This window comes from Symphalangus syndactylus, chromosome 13 (genome assembly GCF_028878055.3).
Source record: "Symphalangus syndactylus isolate Jambi chromosome 13, NHGRI_mSymSyn1-v2.1_pri, whole genome shotgun sequence".
Taxonomy (NCBI): Eukaryota; Metazoa; Chordata; class Mammalia; order Primates; family Hylobatidae; genus Symphalangus; species Symphalangus syndactylus.
In genome coordinates this window covers 75,964,274-75,983,843 of record NC_072435.2, presented here as the reverse complement: position 1 = coordinate 75,983,843, position 19,570 = coordinate 75,964,274, and the positions used below count along the sequence as shown (strand labels likewise).

Genomic DNA, 19,570 nt, shown 5'->3' with positions numbered 1-19,570 from the left:
TTACATTGGGTCATAGTGACGTTGTTGTAAGATTTACTATATTACAACATCACTTGATTACACCAGAATATATATCTTCAGGCTTCCTAGTTTATTGTCATACCACTTTATCATTTGCTCATAGCTGTATGCTGACAACCCATCATATTTAAAGGGGACACTGGGGGTTTGCAAAAATTACTTTGCTTACATAATCCGTGTGGTTCAGCTACACCTACTAAAATTGTCTGTTTTCCTTCTTAATTATATTCATATCCTGTACTGTCATCCCTTATGGAACATTAGACAATATGAGCTGTTGATTTGTGTATAGTTATTGGTGAATAAAAAATGATACAAATCAATAAGTCACTGGTACAACCAGTTGTCCTTGTCCTGCTTGATGGCATTTGATTACTAGAGTAGTGATGAAATTTAAATATCTAAATGCATATATGCATCATTTTGTAAATCCAAGTAAAACTTTAACATCCTGTAGAGTTTAGATTACAATGGAAATTGTAAGCATAAGATTTCACCAAAATGTTTACATTTTGAATTACATTTTAGAGGGAATCAATAATTTGATAAATGAATAAAATGTTACCATGATAGTAAATTCATGTAATTCTTTAAATACAGATTTAAAGTTCTAGCATTAAAATAGAATGAAATTTAAAGAATAGCTTAGCTTCTCCAAACTTTCCTTCACTTCTCTGGTTAAAAAGTCTTAAAGTCTTAAATTCTCCCATTATTCACTCCTTTGACAACAGGACCCAATATATGATTGTAATTTTAGATTAATTATCAACCAATATCAGATTTAGAACTAATTCATTTTTTTCCTCCATGACAAAGGCTTGGAGGGAATGAGACACAGCACAAGTATGTTTGATGTTGGAGAAAGGGTGGAACGTCATATAACAAGAGCCCTAATAGAACTGAAGGAAATAGCAGGCATGGGTGAGAAGACCTATGGATAAGAAAAAGCCTATAGAGAGTGTGGGCAGCAGAGGAAATCTTCATGTATTTGTAGATCCACCATAATGAAGATGGTTAAGCTTGCTATGCATTAGAATTTAAGTCAGTGGGTAAGTATATAAAGAGACATAACTTGGTTAAAAAAAAAAACCCAACAACTGTAAAACAGAGTTGTTCCGAGATAGAATCACCTGTCTTAGGAAGAAGTGGATGAATCAATGCCAGGATAGGCTGACAGAATTTTTTAGAGTTCCAAGGTGAATGGTCAAATTAAGGACACTTCATTCTTTAAGATTCCATGAATGTGCAAACCAAGTGGGGATCTTGAGTGCATATAAGGTTTCAATGTACCTATGATGGTGATGGCATTATCACCCACTTGAAGGACTGCAGATCTAGAAGGGAAGAGCTGCATAATAGATTTTCATGTTATATGGACATAACTGTCCATTTGATAATTTTTAATTCACAGAGATTGGCAAACTTCATTGCATATGGAGAATACATTAACAAAGCATATGAATTAGTGGAAAGATCAGGGATGTGTAGCCTGAAGCTGAACATCTGCCACGTACTGGTGAAACAATTTTTGATAAGTTAGTATCTCTGTTAGGTATATCCATATCCCCATCTATAAAATGAGGGTACACAATGTGGTTGTAAATAACTAGCATATTAAGATCCATAGGAATTGTGATAAATTTGTTGTTTTAAGTAATTGGAAAGATAACACAATTTCAGTAATTATGTTGTACACAATTATAAAATATATAAAAATAGTAACTTACAGAAATATAGCTGGCATTAATATAATCCGAACCTGGAACACTAGCGTCAACTATCAGCTTTACTCTGTTATTATTATCTAGAAGAAAATATAAGGAATCAATGCTAATTGGCTTTTTAAATTGTTACTACTTTTTTTTACTATAAAAGTAATACAAAGGAGTTCATAGTATAACATTCCAATTTCACGGATGGCGGTAAATTTAAAAAAGTTATTTCTTCTCCCATAGTTCTACCACCCAGAGACAATGACTATTAATATGTCCTTGTATATATTTCCAGAATTTTCTATACATATTCTTTATATTCTAATTTTCTTTAGCTACAAATGGAGTGACATACAATCTGTTCTGCAAATCGTTTTTTTCATTTACCTATGTCTTTCCATATCAGCATAAACAAAGATATGTAGTTCATTATTTGTAAAAGCTATACAGTATTTCACTGTTTGAATATATAATAACGTAGTTATTTAATCTTTTATTATTTAAATGACCGACTTTGTAATTATAAAATGCTTGCTATAATTGAAATTTTTGCATATATATAGGAGTATACTTGTAGAATATACTACCAGCAGTAAAAGTCTTAGATTTTATATATATGCATTCCAAATTTTGAAAAACATTTCTCAATGGTTCTCTAACAATTCATACTCTGAACCAAAGTGTTTGAAAAATTCTGTTTTCTTTCACTATCACAAGGTATTATTAAACACTTTATGTTCTTTGGACAAATACAAATTGATGTCTCATAATATTTATTTTGATTTCCTTAAATACAAGTGAAACCGAGCTTCTTTCCTTATGTTTATTGACCATTTTAATGCCTTTTCTTTTAACTGCCTTTCACATTTTCTCACTTTTATTTAAAAAAAAGTATGCTAAAAACAGAAGGCTACATATCACCTTTTGTCATATCAATTAAAATTTTCTTCTTAGTTTGTCATTTGTCCTTGACTTTGTCTATCAATTTTGCCATACAAACATTTATATTATTATGCAATCAAATTTCTCATTATTTTTCACCATGACTTCTGGATTTTGTACCATTTGTCAAAGTTGTCATTATAAATTATTATTATTTTACAAATTCTAGTTTCTTCTGAAAATTTCATGGATTTTTCTGGTTTTAAGTATTTCAATCTTTGGCCCATTGAGACTTCTTTTTTTTTTTTGAGGAATGAGGTGTCAATATATCTTATTGTTTATCTGTTGTTGTTGGAACAACAAATAGTATCAATTTTTTAACATTTCATCTTTTCTCCCTGATTTGGAACAGCACTTTGTTTTCTAGGTAATTAGGTCTATTTCTAGACCATTCATTCTTTTCCATTAATTTATCTGCCTATTCTTTCTTTCAAATTTCTAATTACTACTTTTTAGAATATTTTAAGAGCCAGTAAAATTAGATACCCTGTACTCATTACTTTTCTTCAAAGAAAAATGTCAGAAATTATTTTTCCTGAGAAATTTTACCAAGTTGATATTATAATTGAAACATCCCGTAATAATTTTAACTAAACATGAAATATCCACTACTTAATTGTTTTGACGGGTTGTTTGTTTTCAAGGAGGAAAAATGGGTAAACAGGATTGGGTCTGAATTCCAGATGATCTGCCTACCATACATATGGCCTTGGGTAAATTGCTTAGCTTCTCTTCTCCTCGGTTACCTCAGCTATAAGATGTCATTATAACACAGATTTTGTATAATCCTCTTGAAGAAAATTTACATGAAATCTTATAATAGGCACTCAATACGTGTTCTTGCGTTCTTAAAACTTAAGCACATAATATGTTAAAATGAATTAGTTGTATTGTTAGTAATTACAATTACTTGCTCAATGTGGTTATGTTTAGAAATGGGAATGATTGAACACATTTCTGCAAATGATTTATGTCCCAAATACAGAATTTTATATGATCTAGTTTAATGACATTGTAACTAGTCCTGTAACTGAGGAAGAGAATCATTATGTTTCTATTCACTAGATACACCTCCTTATAACTATCTGAGTCAACTACAAGCTTAACTTTCCTTTGTGGTGTTGGAATATTTCTGAAGGTCATAGGTCATCTGTCAAATGGAGATTTGGAAATCTCTTCTGCAAGTACTTGCTGCTAATTCTAGTAAAGTGTTTTAAGCTAATGTCTTCTAAAACATGCTGTGATATTTGGCATTCTACTTCTTACATTACTCAGGGGAGAGAAACAGTGGACTTCATTTAGCTGGCTCAAGCTAAAATTCAAATTCTATTAGCTAAAATTCAAATTCTATTAAAATGAATTCAGTCTCTGCAGGGAAAATAAATTTTCTTCAGCTTTATGGGTTCTCTGCAAGCACAATAGGATAATCTACTTAAACATCTTATTTGCTTGTTCCTAGTGTGCGTGTGTACGTGTGTGTGTGAGTGTGTGTGTGTGTGTGAGAGAGAGAGAGAGAGAGACAGAGAGAGCCGGAGGTATACTTGCCCATAGAATAGATGTGGCTGTGACTTTACAGCTTGGTTTCTAACCCAGGCTAGAGATTTGGGCTTGTTATCTCCAGATGGTAGCCTAAATGCCTATGAATTAATCTTATTCACCCAGAAAGTTAGCAGCTCTTAAAAGGAAATGACCTATTAACCAATAAGATATGAACCAATATTTTGAATGTTTCCTGTGTTCCAATACTGGGCAAAGCGATTTACATGATTATTTCATCTAACTTTTACAATACTCTTATGGGGTAGAGACCACTAAATAAAATGTCCAGAATCACTAATGTAGTTAGTGGGTAAACAGATTGGTAACCCAGGAAACCTGATTAATTTTTATCTCAGCTTCAGATATGGAAAATTGGGGTAGTCATACGGCCACCGCGCCTGGCTGTTAATTCTATACAATTGAAAAAATACTAATTATTCCACAGTAACTGTCCCTTAATCAGACTATAGTATTTATTTTCACAGAATACCACCAAATAAGCATGAAGCAAACAGTCTGGATGAAATTTAGGTGCAGATAAATATAAAGACATGGGAATGTCCATAACTTTTATACTTACCTTGCATCCAACCTAGGTTAACTCTCTAAAAGAAAGAATAAAAGGATGCATTGAAAAATGTCCTGGTCTTAGAAATTTAACCAGCCTGACAAACATGGTGAAAGCCCGTCTCCACTTAAAATACAAAATTAGCCAGGCATGGTGGCACATGCCTGTAATCCCAGCTACTTGGGAGGCTGAGGCAGGAGAATTGCTTGAACCCAGGAGGCAGAAGTTGCAGTGAGCCAAGACTGCACCACTGCACTCCAGCCTGGACAACAAGAGCAAAAGTCCAAAAAGAAAGAAAAGAAAAGAGAACAGAAAACAAAAGAAAAGAAAGGAAGAGAGAGAAGAAAGAGGAAAGAAAAGAAAGAAAGAAAAGAAAGAAAGGAAGAAAGAAAGAAAGAAAGAAAGAAAGAAAGAAAGAAAGAAAGAAAGAAAGAAAGAAAGAAGAAAGAAAGAAAGAAATTATGAATGTTTCTTTATTTCCTCTAACCAAGTCTTGTTATCTTGTTCTTAAAATCATTTACTTATGATTTGTTTTGTTGCAGAAAGGATTTAGGTGGTTAAAGCTATTTGTATTTTCATTCTATTCTAGTTCTTAGAAATTAACAGGTTCTAGTAGATTGCTACTTCCTATATCATGTTTCCTTACATTTGTTTCCTTCGTGAACTTCATAAGTTATTCTCTAGTTCTAGAATACCGGAATTTGGTCTGTTTCTTCCTATGCATGTCCTTTACAATTTGACATTCTGTGATCACATCCTTCTCTAGGTCTATGTCTTTCTAGAAAGAAGAGTTCAATTTTTAAGAAGTAAAGCAATTCCCCCAATATACATTTGAAAAGGCATAGACAAAAATATATATATACACACACAGATGTATATTATCTTTAAAATTGGGAATATTTGAAAACTCTAGACTTTGAAACGTTTCAGGACATCACAATGTCACTTTTTAATTTCATAGTGTAAAATGTATTGAATCAAAATATTGAAAATAGGGATATCTGTCCAAAAATATAATAGCAAACATATAGCTATTAGTAACAGAGAAATATCCTATTTTCCTTTCACATCACTGTTAATTCTTTAAGCAATAACACTGTTTATTTTCTTTTTGATTGAAAAATGAAGCTGTATTTACTATGGTGAAGCTCATTCTGCCTCATATGTAAAACGAATTCATATAAGTGCATATTTACTCTGATCTTCAATGAACATTTTACAATGCATTTTTTTTATGTTCCATAGGAAAACACTGCTATGCTGTTAAGGGAAACTAATGCACAAAGCTAAGTGAGAATATTCCCTTTGCATTTGATGCTAGGTCTGTAGGAAGATGTTAAACAAGTTCATTACTTGGGTTAAATTACAAAGCTAAGAAACTATTAGGTCTACAGTTTCTTGCACCTGCATAAGTGAACTTGTGTGAACAAACTGAAAACCACGTATATTAACTTTAGTTAAATATGAACAAAGCAAAAGAAATATAATTTGATAGTCACTGTCAATAAAATACATTATTATAATTCAAACAATATAAAATAAAATATATTAAGGAAACAGCAAAAAAGTTAAGATGGTAGGCATTTAAAAATACTTCCTAGCTAAACCAAAACCAACAAATGCACATACATGGTTTTATGTTTGGGAAGCGGTTTTTTGCTCTATTCCAAGGCAGATCAGCATCAGTTGAAGAAAGATCCTGAAGAAATTTTGGCAATTCCTGTAAAATAAAGTCATTGCAAAGTTTACATTCATCAGAGGTAAACAAGAAATTTCACTTGTTAAAAGACAGTTATTTGTTCTAAACTTTTTTTAATTTTTAAATTAAAAGCACCTGTCATAACTGTGGAAACAAGGTCAAGTTAACAGTAATGGGTTTACCTAGGCCTTCATCAAAAATATCCTGAATAAAGTTGGTCAGCTGGGCTATTGCTCTTTCTGAGATAATTTCTTCGCACTTTGGGAAGGCTTAAGATGTGGCAACCATGTTAGTGACCATTTTACATATGTTACTAATGGTTTCCTCGGGTACACACTATTGTTTAATATTTTAATGTCTACTTAGTAGGAAGACGGATTTCAATGATTTATTTTTTGTTTTTTCTCCTCAGGCAGTGTGATTTCATGCCTATTAATTGGTACAACATTGGTCAGTTTGAGAAGATGCCAGAGGTCAATTCCTGCTCTCAGTAAGCATTGTTAAATCAATAATGGAACGCAAAGGTGCGATTAAGAATTATCAGATGTAGATGAAGGGTCAAGAAGATCTACTATTGACATTTGACGAAAATTTATGATATTATCTATCTACCTTGCTCTTGGCAAAGCAAGCATCATTAAAAAGTCTGGCATAAGAAAATATGTTCATTATTTTGTTGAGCTGAAAATTTACATGTGTGAAATTTATAGTTTTCCATTTTAGAAATCTCAACTTACCAAATTCCATAAAAAGCACTAAAAATATGTGTTTTAACAATTTTTCAACATCAATATAAATTATTTATTTTAATTGGATAAGTTTCCCTTTCTTATTTTTTCTCAAAATTAAAATCTGGACAATTGTTTACATATGGGTATGTATTAAGGGACAGGAATGGTGGAATATCTGAATTCTGATGTGTTGGGACCAAAGGCTTACAAAACTTTTTTAACCCAATAAGGAGTCCTAGAAGAGCTTCCTTGTGTCAAAGTTTTGGAAATATATAAAGAAGGGAGAAAAAAAGTGAGTTTAAATGGACTGAAAGAGCACTTATATTTTATAATTATTTCACATAAAAGTTTCCATTTCTAGACTTAAGCAGCTCTGGCTTTGGTAAGCAATGCTCAAACACTAGGTTGATTGTTTAGATGGTAATGTTACACTGGGCAGTCTTATCCTTATCAGGGTGCACAAGGCCACAATTCTCCCTATTTAGCTCTTTCTCCTATTGTTTTCTCTCTTTTCCTTGGGACCACAGATGAGTTAGACTGTTTTTGCATTCCTATCCTTTTCCTCTCTCTGGAACACCTTTTTACCTTTACCTTCTCATTAGACTTCTGCTCACCCTGAAGTTCATCTTGAAAGTCACCTTTTTAATGAACTATTTTCTGGTTGATATACAAACAGATTTGATCCTCAATCTTTATGCATATCTCCATCATGATACAGTAAATTTGCAATTTTTACACATCTGCAGTTCTTACTGTAATATGAGCTTCCTTATGGTAGAATTTATCATCGTAATAGCTAATACTTGTGCCAGCTACTGTTCTTAGTATTGCTTATATTCAATCATTTTATATTCATAATTTAATAAAGTAGATATTATCATTTTACAAATGAAGATATTGAGGCACAAAGAGTTTAAGAAATTTGCCCAAAGTCACTTAGCTGGTAAGTGCTGATTTAATATGTATCAATATGCTAAATACGATGCCTATCACATAGTAGGAACTTATAAATATTTAAGATATCAGTGAATATGTCCTGAGTTAAAAGGTTTATCAAATATATGCACCAAAAATGTACTTATTAAAACATAATTTAATAATTTGCTTTAGAAATTCTTAACAAAGCATTAGACAAAATGAAATTTTTAAAAAGTTCTTCAAACTATGGTCTTCAAAAAAGTTAAACTAGAAACTTTCTCATATAATATATGTGAAAATATTATTGCTAATAAAGCTTTTTATCTACTCGGTCATGCATAATGTAATTATATTCGCTCTTATTCTAGTGAAATTACACTTTTGCTCCTGAAAAATTGAGAATTCTTGCTGTCTAAATGCTACAAAGAATTTTATGGCACTATTGATTTTGTTAAGTCCAGACCAATATGTCTTAAGAAGCATAACCAAAAGGCTGCAGGAAATACCATTAATCTTCTCTCATTTTTGTTATTATTCCCTAAGAGACTGAAATATTATAATTCTAAATTATTTAATCCAATTGTTTTATTCTTTGTTTCAGAAGTTCACACACTGGGAATTTCATGGAAAAAAATAAAATAGAAATAATGTTTCTGGTGACATTTAGAAATCTGTCTTTCTTAATAACAAAATAATCATCTAAGTTAGAAAAGATGCTTATAACTCTTGAAGTAGCTTGAAGATTTGATATCTACCTTACGTTTTTAAATAATTTCAATTTTATAGATATACAAAATGTTACAAAAAACTATTCCCAACTTTTAAGTAGATTTAAAGTGACAAATTCTTAATTTTATACATTTTCATTATATGATACAGCATTTATTACATAGTAACTTTTAAAAGGCCCCCTGTAAAATATGGACATTACTTATCTGTTTTTTTTTTATTTTTAGACAGTTCTAGAAATAATTTTCTTACAGTTTCTGGAAGCATCAAATTCTGGTCTCACATTCATCTACATCACTAATGTAAACCAAGTAGGTAAATGTAAAATGAAATAATTTAGTGCCTAAATGTAAAATAATTACTTAAATATAAAACTACACTTATAGTATGACCTAAACCTTGAATACAAAAAAAACTAATGAATACGGCATTCTACATTTGCACCTACATCTGGATGAAAGAGCAGAGAAGAGACAAGGTCATGCTGCCAATATGGGGGAGGTCTGCAGAAGAGCACCTTTTCCTGACACAGTAGGTGAATAATTCTGATCAGGTTGCACCAGAGGCGGCCCAGGGTAACATTACTATCAAAACAATCAACCTGGTAATTGGGTATTGATTATCAAGCCCAGAGTCCTTCATGGCCTTGCATGCTTAAAATGGACATGAAATGTGACACATGAAACGACTGGAGGTCTTGCAATGTTGTGACAACTGCTAGTAACATACCGAAAATTCTTCCTGAAACTTTAGGTTGTTGTTTGTGCAAAGCTCTTCAACATGTTGCAGGAAGGATTTCTTGCTTATTGGCCTCCAAGTAAAGAAAGGTATAAAATAGGGTCATGTTAGATTGTATTTGTTCGCGTTAGCATTGGCACTGGCTTCACCGTTAACAAGTTTAAGAACAATGGACATCCCCAAAACCACAAACAACACAGCTTTTTAAAGTCACTCTGTTATACTTATAAAATTAACTTTTCTTCTTTAAGCTCACTTTCTTTGTATTCATGGCACAAAATTCCTTCAATTTTTTAGTGACATTAAATAAAGGATTTAGCATTTTAATGAAGAAAATGTTTCAAGTAAATGTAAGAGCATAAAGTTATCATTGAATCCTAAAGCACATAATACCTCTTTGTCAGACGGAAAACATTTTATACATTACAAGGTTTTAGAAGATATAAAATATTGCAGTGACCTCATTCTCATAATGACATGGTTTTCAAACCCCAAGGAGTTTAAATATCCCCGTATTACTTCCCAAGCTAAAATACAGACATGCAGGCTTCACCCCAGAGAGAGAGAAAGCATTTCTCCAGTTACCATGCAATTAGTCATGCTTTTATGATTTATATCCAGCTTGGAGGTTTTTCCAACAAACATACAAAAAGTGAATCACATATTAAGGTTCTAGTGAGTCAGTGCATCTAACTTTGATATTCAAAAAGAAGAAAAAAAATATTTAACAAACTTACTTGATGGATTTTCTATAACTAAGTAACCTGCAACAGAGATCGTGTTAAATGCATTGTGAGTCGGAGTGGACAGCTAATTTTGAAAGAAGTGTAGATTAAAGTCAGAAAATTATAATAAATCAATAATGTAAAATGTGCTATGCCTTTAATATGTAATCATTATTTTAAATTTTATTTATTTTTTGAAATTATATTATTTGGACTCAAACATGGCAAATAATTTACCTTCTTTCTCGAGCTGAAAAGATGTTATTGTTATTATAAATGTCTTTATAAATGCCTGAAAATGTTAGGCATTTAGGATACTACATTAAAAATAGATAACTTTTTAATATATTGCATGGTATTTAGTGGTCTAAAAGAGTTAATGTGGATTTTAAAAATATTTCCTCTATATATAGAAAGTGTTGAACCAGACAGAATGAATCCATGAAACATGACATCACATTGGCTAAGTATTGTTTCATGAGTGAATTTGGATAAATACACAGCAACAACAAATTATAACTATTTCCGTTATTTTAGACATCTTTTGCGACAGATCATTGGCCAAATTATTTATACTCTGTAAAAACAGAAATAATTTTAACAGCTAAATAGGCTACACAACACACACAAACTTAGAGAGGGGCATATCATTAATAACACTTATGTCATGCACAACAAATTAGCACTGCACAAAACACAAAAGGCACAAAATATAATGAAATGAACTAAGGAACATATGACTTTTTCAAAGTTTTAAATTTAGAATAATATTAGGGATTTTACTATATTCTTTAATTGAAGAATATTTATAAGAAGGTATGTTTTTTGAAGCAAAGGATGAAAAAAAGAAAAAAATTGGTTTGAAAAACAGAGCATAATAAATATGAAAATGGACAAAAAGAGGTGTGTTCAATGAAGAAAACACGATTTAAAAGGAAGTATATTTCATTACAATACAGGAATTGTTGAAAAATATGGGGATGCTGGAGCAGTTGTTACAAAGTAGAATGTTAGAATTCTCAGTTAATGATGGGTGCCCCCAAGCAAAAAGAGATATTGTATCTTCCAGCTTCTCAGGGTAAACATAAAGTGATAGACTATTCCATTGCCAAACAGGGCATCTAAGTGACAAAGTAGCAGTCACTAACAAAGAGTCTTGGTGGATAAGCTTAAGAGTGCCCCGCAATACCCTAGAGTGATTTAAAGAAAGCAAGAAAGAATTCCTGACTCTAGATGGATATGGAGATGGCCGAAAGGGCTACCAAATGAGAAGAATCTTTGATTTGGGGAAGGGAAAGTAGAATGTCTGAATATTGGAGGCCCTGGAAATATCTCCGACATAGTAACAGTTGCAGTGGGGACTGAAACCACAATCAATCTTTGTTGAAAATAATTACCCCGCAGTGAAGACCAGCAAGAAAGAAAGATAAACTACAGGCTACATCCACACATACTACCTAGCTCCCTTAAGATAACTTGTTGCCCAGTGCTCCTATGCTACCTTGTTCTTCAGAAATAGGAAAGAATAGAGGGTTGTGTTGGGCAAATTCTGATCAACTGAACTTAAGATATAAAATGACTGAGATGCTTTGATTACCAAGGTCTATTTCCCTGCTACCACATGGACATAGAAACTCTTAAGCTTTGTGGAGATAACTTTTATAATAACAGCAAGTATTATTCCATTGCGATTGGCAAAATTTAAGCACAATATATATGATTTAGTGACAGGCTAGTGGTCCGCCTATATAAGGACAGTGAGACTGCCATCCATCGCAGAAAGATTCCTTTTTCCTAGAGGATCATTTGAGCCAGTACTGCAAAAATATTTTTACTGAGATAACTAGAATCTAAAGTAGATGTTAGTTTCTGGGAAAACATCAATAAACCATATGAAGCATCAGTATACATTTGTGAAATCCCTAAGAGACATTAAACGTGAATAATCATATTAAAGAAAAGTGAGCAAGAAATAGCTAAAGCAAAATATTATTCATATTATTGCTCTTCTTTAATCATCTCTATTCTTCATTTCAGAAGTTATGATTAATTGAATAAATATACATTTTTTGTTTTAAGTCCATGTCTTTTCAGTGAAAAACTCTACCAAAAGTTGCTGTTTCACTATTCTTAATTCATTTTGCATTTAAAATCTCTCCCTGAAGATTTTTTTTTTGCAGAAATACATCATCGTAAATTTATTAAGTGCTGTGAAACTCAGATTTTTAAAAGTTTGTACAGATGTCATTGGTGCCTAACCCACATCGCCTGGGCACTCAACATTTCCATGCAAGGAGATAGTTTCCTACTACAAGGACCTGCCACTCTCCCCCAGTGTCTCCTGCATCCAGGCTAGAAGCATCGGAGGGTAAATGTACCAAGAAACATCCATCAACCAATGACTAAACAGAGTTGGTGGATAAATAGCCCAGCTCCCTCACCCCTCAAGGGGGATAATAAAGATAGGCATTTCATGATGTCCGCCTAAAGATATTTTAAACCATAACTGGCTATATTGGGTTTGGGTGGATATTTGTGAATTCTTGCCTTATTATAAAATATGATGCCTTTATTGGTTTCAAATACCTGCTCGAAAAATTACTAGTTATGTTATCATGTGCAATACTTAATTTTTCTGTGCCTCAGTTTCCTAGTTTGGGAAATGTATGTAAATTAAGTTCATATATTTAAAGGTCTCTGCCTTTAGTAAGCAATACATAAGTATTGGTTACTATCATTAGTATGATAATTACTATTGCTAGTTTATTTTGTATGTCTCAAGCTGCTCCTATCCATACTGTCCTACAATTGATACTGATATAAGGAAGAGATTTTTTCCGTTATTTCCAAAAGAATATTCTCTTAATTTTACTTAAAGGTGGATAGACCATATTGTGCTAAAAAAAATAGTAGTCACGAATATCTAGCTTTCAAATCCAAGTCTGGATTTCTAGCTCTCAGTTCGAGATCCCAAACAAATCTCTAATACAATGACCATAATAATTCGGTTTTCATATAATCATGCCCACATTTCTGACATTACTCCTTGTAACTCCTCTTCATGCATCCTGTTTGCACTCCAGATATTCTCTATATATACCTCCCTCTCAATTTTATACCATTCCAGGCATTCTTCCTACAATGGAAATTTTACTTATTCTTTAATACCTGATTCAAATGTTAACTACCCTATCGATCTTACTCTGTTCTACTAAAAAGAAAATAATTTCCTTTGCCTGTAAAATCAAATTTCCAAGGACAAATCATCTTCTATGTTGTATTATGGCTATTTAAGTCCCTGCATTAAGGATACAAGCATTTGGGTTTATATATACTTCAGGGCTGGGGCAGGATTAACACTTGGCTTACTAGATGTCCCTCATAACATTATTCATAGTAAACATTAAATAAATCATATCAAATATAAAATTGTGGACGAACTCAGATTAAGATACACAGAAAGCAAAATATGAATATTCTGGTTTTATTGTGAGAGAATATCTCAACTGAATACATTTTCACACTAAATTATTAAGAAACTGAGAATTCTCAAGAGGTCTTAACTCAAAGCTTTAAATATGTATAACCCATAGATTTATCAACAAAAAGCATATGAGTCTAAGCAAAAGCCATAGTAGATAACCTAACATTATAAATTAACAGGTGCACTTTGTTAGGAAGTTAGATAAATGAACAATAAAATTGCTCTTGCCTACTCAAGTGATAAACAAACAGGCACACACTTTAAGAAAAAGAGAGGTGGAATCTGTTTTGGCTTTATTTTCTTTTGTATCACTCTTTTTTACCTAAATCCAATCACTTTTTAGAATCTGTTCTTCACATTTATGTTTATATAAGGTAAGAAATAAAGCTTCTAGTAGTCCAGTTTTTATATAATTTTCTAGTCTGTACTTATGTCACAATCATTTGTGAGTTGAAATCTTCAAATACCTATTAGGAATGCTCAAACTGAGAAGACATTTTGAGGTATATTACCTGACTATTTCAAATAAAAGTTAGATATTTCCTTCCTCTTTGTTGTCTGTAGTATACTTATCATTGCTTTTGTTCTTAGCCTCATGTTGTATAGGTGTATCTATCCCTTAGGTATTGGCTACATTCTAAATTGTATTTTTCTTTGAGATTTTAAACTTTAATGTTTATATACAAAAAATATTCATTTGAATGATTTATAGAGAGAATTAGAAAAGAAAGTGGGACACACTATAAGGAAAATGCACTAACTTATCATTGATGAGGTATAATTAAATTCCCAATAGGAAAAACTGTTTGCTTAAATAAGCACTAAAAAACTCACAGAAATTGATGTGCATGAAAATCAACAATGCTATTTCAGGAGTGCTAGTTCCGAATGAAGTGATCCAAGGAGATACTCAAACATACTCAAATAGAAAACATTTTATTAACATTTTAAAAACTTAAAAAAAATGTTAAATGGAAAGCATTTTTAGACTGGTAGGATATTCTCATTCACTTATGATAGTGAAGGTTACTGTCAGACTATAATCAGTTCATTACTGGATAAATCAATTTGAGAACTGTCCAGATTTCAATAAGATAACTGACTAATTTCCAATAGAAAGGGCTAAACACTTTTTATTACACGAATCTTAACTGTCTTAAATCCTATATCTTTTGGTTGAAAAGAGTCTTATTTCACGTCTGGACTCATTTCTTTAAAGCCTATCAAAAACTTAAATTCCACTCAGATTACTCTTGATGGATCTAGAAAGGAAGCATTTATTTATGTTGGCAGTGGTGATTGAAGACCATATTGTCACAGAGACTCAGCTTTCCCTCAAAGTCAATTAGTTGAAATCTATAGGGAATTAAAATATAGTCCTAATAGAGAGCCACAGATGATAACTTATAGCTGAGCAGCTTCAACCAGCATTACCAGTGGTATGGGACAAACTGAGAAACTTTTTTTCTACTTAACCAGTGATGTTAAGTTAAAAATAAAAGAATCTCAAATTTTTCAATAGATGTAAAAATATGTATTTGTATGCCATAGCATGTACTTGCTACTTAGATTAAATTTGTGAAGAATCTATTTCTCTGGCAAAATATTAGTATTTCCAAGTTTTGTATGATACTGAATGTGAGTTTTTAGTTTATATATTTCATCAAGTCACTAATGATACATAAATTACATCTACTTCTACAATATTCTATCACTTATCCAAAGCATATATTTTAATACTTTTAAAGGCCTTGATTTTTGTTATTTCCTATTATTTTTCTTTATTTTGTTCTTTCACATCCTTCTGCATTCTTTCACATCCTTCTTCATTCTTTTACCAAATCATTGATGTTTCTGTGGTGCTCAATATAAATTTAAAATATCCTAACCCATGGTTGGTCCTACACAGCTGATTCTAAAACTTTATAAGAGAAATATACTATAAGTGAGTAATAGAATACATTTTTTTTCTTTTTGAGATGGGATTTCACGCTTGTTGCCCAGGCTGGAGTGCAATGGTGCAACCTCGGCTCACTGCAACCTCTGCCTCCCGGGTTCAAGCGATTCTCCTGCCTCAGCCTCCTGAGTAGCTGGGATTACAAGCGCCTGCCACTATGCCCGGCTAATTTTTGTATTTTTAGTAGAGATGAGTTTTTGCCATGTTGGCCAGGCTGGTCTCTAACTCCTGACCTCAGGGGATTCACCCACCTCGACCTCCCAAAGTGCTGGGATTACAGGCATGAGCCACCACACCTGGCCATGTAATACTTTTTTAAATCAGGAAAACAATTAATAGTAAATGATATGTATTACTTTCTCAACATATCTCCTCATATGTGTAGGACAAATCAGTTTAAAAGAAGCATTAAGTTTGAAGGATAGCTCTTTGGAGGCAATGTTTCTTCCTCTCATCACATGATTTCCAGTGCCTAAAACAGTGCCTAGCACTTGAGAGATACTCAATTGTTATTTATTTTTATTTAATCAAGATGAAATGGCCTTTTAGATGAGAAGTGAATGCAATATTCTTGCTGATGTCAAAGAGCTCAGAGGTATGATCCCCAGTGTGGCAGAAGTTGAATTTTCCTTATTACTAAGCCTTTCCACATTAGCACATTTGAAAAAATATTCTTTCCAGAAGTCTTCTTTTGTCAACCATGTATTCTAAATGAAAACCATGGGCATTGTTTAGCTACATCCGGGGCAACAGGGTAGAATTTGTAGATAGAGAGGAGAAAGAGACCGATCAAAGTAATGTGAAGAGATGGATGGGGCCCTGAGCAAGGACTCAATGAATAGGAGACACCAGAAGACATTATACCAGCTAAAAATAAGGCCTTACTGCCTATTAGCCAAGATGGCAGGCAGGCAATAACATTTCTCTGTTAGATGTTAGAAGCAACCTCAGAAAACTGGATTTGGAACAAGACAGATCTACTTTAAATGGTATGATGTATGTAGAGGTGTTCTACAAAGGTTCTGACTAACACAAATGATTAAGTTTAGCTCTGTCAGGGTAAGGGCTCTGACTGAGCAGGGTACTATTCACTGATTCTAGGAAAGAAAATTTGGCGTTAGAGAGAGGAAAGCAAGAAAAAAAGAAAGAAAGAAGCAAGCAAGCAAGAAAGAAAGAAAGAAGAAAAAGAGAAGAGAAAGTAGAGAAAGAAAATAGAGAGGGAAGGAGGGGGAGAAAGAGAGCGAGAGAGAGAGAGCAAGAGAGAGAGAGTGAGAGAGAGAGAAAGAGAGAAGGAGAAAAGGAATAGGAAAAGGATTCTATTTTATGATGATGAAGAAAGACATTCAGCAGAGTTGCTCAACCAAACCGCCTCTGAGTCTGGAATGGCTCAGAGGTTAACTTTGAGCGCTGGTTGAAAATTGATATTTTATGTGTAATGTGATCAATTAAATCTTTAGTTTAACAGTGTCTTACTTTGACAAATGTTTGAATCCCATCAAGCAGGTCCTCTGAAGGAAATGTATTTTCATAAAAGTATTTTAATCCTGTCAATGGGAACTTGGTAACTAGTTAATCTGAAGTTAAAACAAGGTTACTTATGATTCATTCCCAAATGCTCAATGTGATTAGAGTAGAAACAGACCAGGCTTCCTTGATTTTAATAATGCAGAGTATTATTCATGGTTAACCAGACTATCAGGAGCTGTGGCCCCATTCAGCCTTATAACTCATGAAGACGGACTCTTCTTTAGTAAGGCGTGTGATTTTGAAATCAAATACCTTTTTATTCTCTGCCTCCATTCATATTCCTCCACTCATATTCCTTCATTTACATTCTTTGCATGAAGAAATTTATTATGTTTGGGACACTCAATCAGTTACTGGGGTCCCTGCTAGTGCTGATATTCTGCTATGCTACTCTCAGAATGTAACAAAAAATGTTTGTGCTAGGATACAAATGGCATTTCGGAGCTTCAGGGGAGTGCCTGGAAGCGTGCACAGTTGGCTACCCATTGGTAAGTGGAGAAATAACATTTCCATGAAATATGCCATTCTGTGTATGCACTAGAAAGTCAGGGAACAAGAAATGTCATTGTCTTGGTCCTTACGGGTTAACCACCTACACTTGCAGAAATCAGCTTGTATGAAATGTAAATATAGTTTCCACCCATCTGATGTAGAACTCAACTCTTGTGTCATGTTGATAACAGAATGAGAAGCCTGTACAGGAATCTAGGTGCAAACTTAATTTGCTATCAAATCTAACACAACATGGGAACACAGCAAATTCTCAGGACATGCACATTATGAGTCAATGTGCATTCTGATAAGATTAACTTGACCATTATCAATAGCATGCAATATTATAAAGGACATGTTGTAAGTAGAAATATAGCTTTTGGGGAGAGCTTTGGAAAAAATAGTGCATTAAACAACAAGATGTTCAATATTATGTATTTTAAAATATACAGCACACCACCTGACAAGATTAAAATAATCACAGCAGAGTTCTGCATTACCACAGTAACTTACTGGATGACAAAAATCTCCTTGCGTCTACAGAAAAATGAAGAGTATCTGGAAGTAAAGATTCATTATTTATTTAGTATACAAACACACTGAATTATTTTTGATGTGTTATTACAAGAACATGAGCATTAAGTATCTCCAATTTCATTCTAAGCATAGAACATTTCTTGTATTCCGAATTCACAAATTTTTGCCATTGTTTGCAAAGATAGCTTAAGTTTAGAACAGAAGTAAAATATATGACCAGAATTTGCCAAAGAATGATGACACTTAAAATGTGAACTATTAGGATTTCATATATCACTCAAAAATTATGAGTTATTATTGAAGCCAAAATAAAAATTGCACTACTAAAAGTTTTCCAGTTTCTGCAAGTTTGAGTCAACATTAAATGCCATCACTTCTTTGCTTCATATCATGAGACAACAAAGAAATCCAAAGAGGCACCTCTTTCTTTAGACTCATTGTCATCATAGAAAATGCTGCTGAGGAAGAATTCCATGGGTCTTTGTCTATTTAAGAAAGTTTACATTAATCTTCTCTAGTATGCTTCGAAGTTAAACACACACACACAGACACACACACAAACACGTGTATCTTCATACCTCAGAGAAAGACCTGGGCTAACTTGTAGCTCTCCTGCTTATTAGCTGTAGGACCTTAGACATTTACATAAACCTGTCCTATCATCATTTTTTAATCCATCTGTAAACTGCGGATAGGTGTACCTACCACTAAGGGTTCAAAGAGTTAAGTGAAATCACTACATGCAGAGTTTAACACAGGAGTTGCTCATAAACAGTAGCTATTATTTTATTAGTAAACTCTATATACGAAAGTAGACTGGGGTAGTATTCAATTTTACAAATATAAATCACAATAGTAACAATACCTATTCTGGTTTACAGTTTACAAAGTACATATGTAGAATTTTTTTAAGCAGTAATCTTCCTGAAGACATAACTGTATATTTAACAAAAATTCAACATGTACACTTCTAAAGTTACTGAAGAAAGAAAATTATTGAAGAAGACTTCTCTTAAAATAGAAATTTTTCCAACTCATTAGATTGTTTGCTTTATTTTGTTGTGAATTTTAATTCTATTCGTGATTATTGGATTGGGCTTTGAGGCTTAAAATAATGTGCCATTACATTCACTCAACTAAAACAGGAAGGGTAATTAATATGAAGTGGTGCATAAAATTTTTGAAAAAAAATTGAGGACTAAAAGAAACTGAGTTTTTGTCAAGTAAGAATATTAGTGACATTGATTAATG

The 19,570-nt window shown here is 32.7% G+C and overlaps 1 protein-coding gene across 1 annotated transcript in view; it reads right to left on the bottom strand.

Annotated features, from left to right (window-relative positions):
- Nucleotides 1-19,570, bottom strand: part of PTPRQ (protein tyrosine phosphatase receptor type Q) — a 213,369-nt gene that overhangs the window by 20,538 nt on the left and 173,261 nt on the right. The window contains exons 36-39 of the mRNA XM_055236614.1: nt 10,335-10,361; nt 9,589-9,670; nt 6,412-6,502; nt 1,749-1,825 (exon numbers count right to left, since the gene is read on the bottom strand). Of these exons, the coding sequence (XP_055092589.1) occupies nt 1,749-1,825; nt 6,412-6,502; nt 9,589-9,670; nt 10,335-10,361 (277 nt within the window). The remainder of the gene's footprint in view (nt 1-1,748; nt 1,826-6,411; nt 6,503-9,588; nt 9,671-10,334; nt 10,362-19,570) is intronic.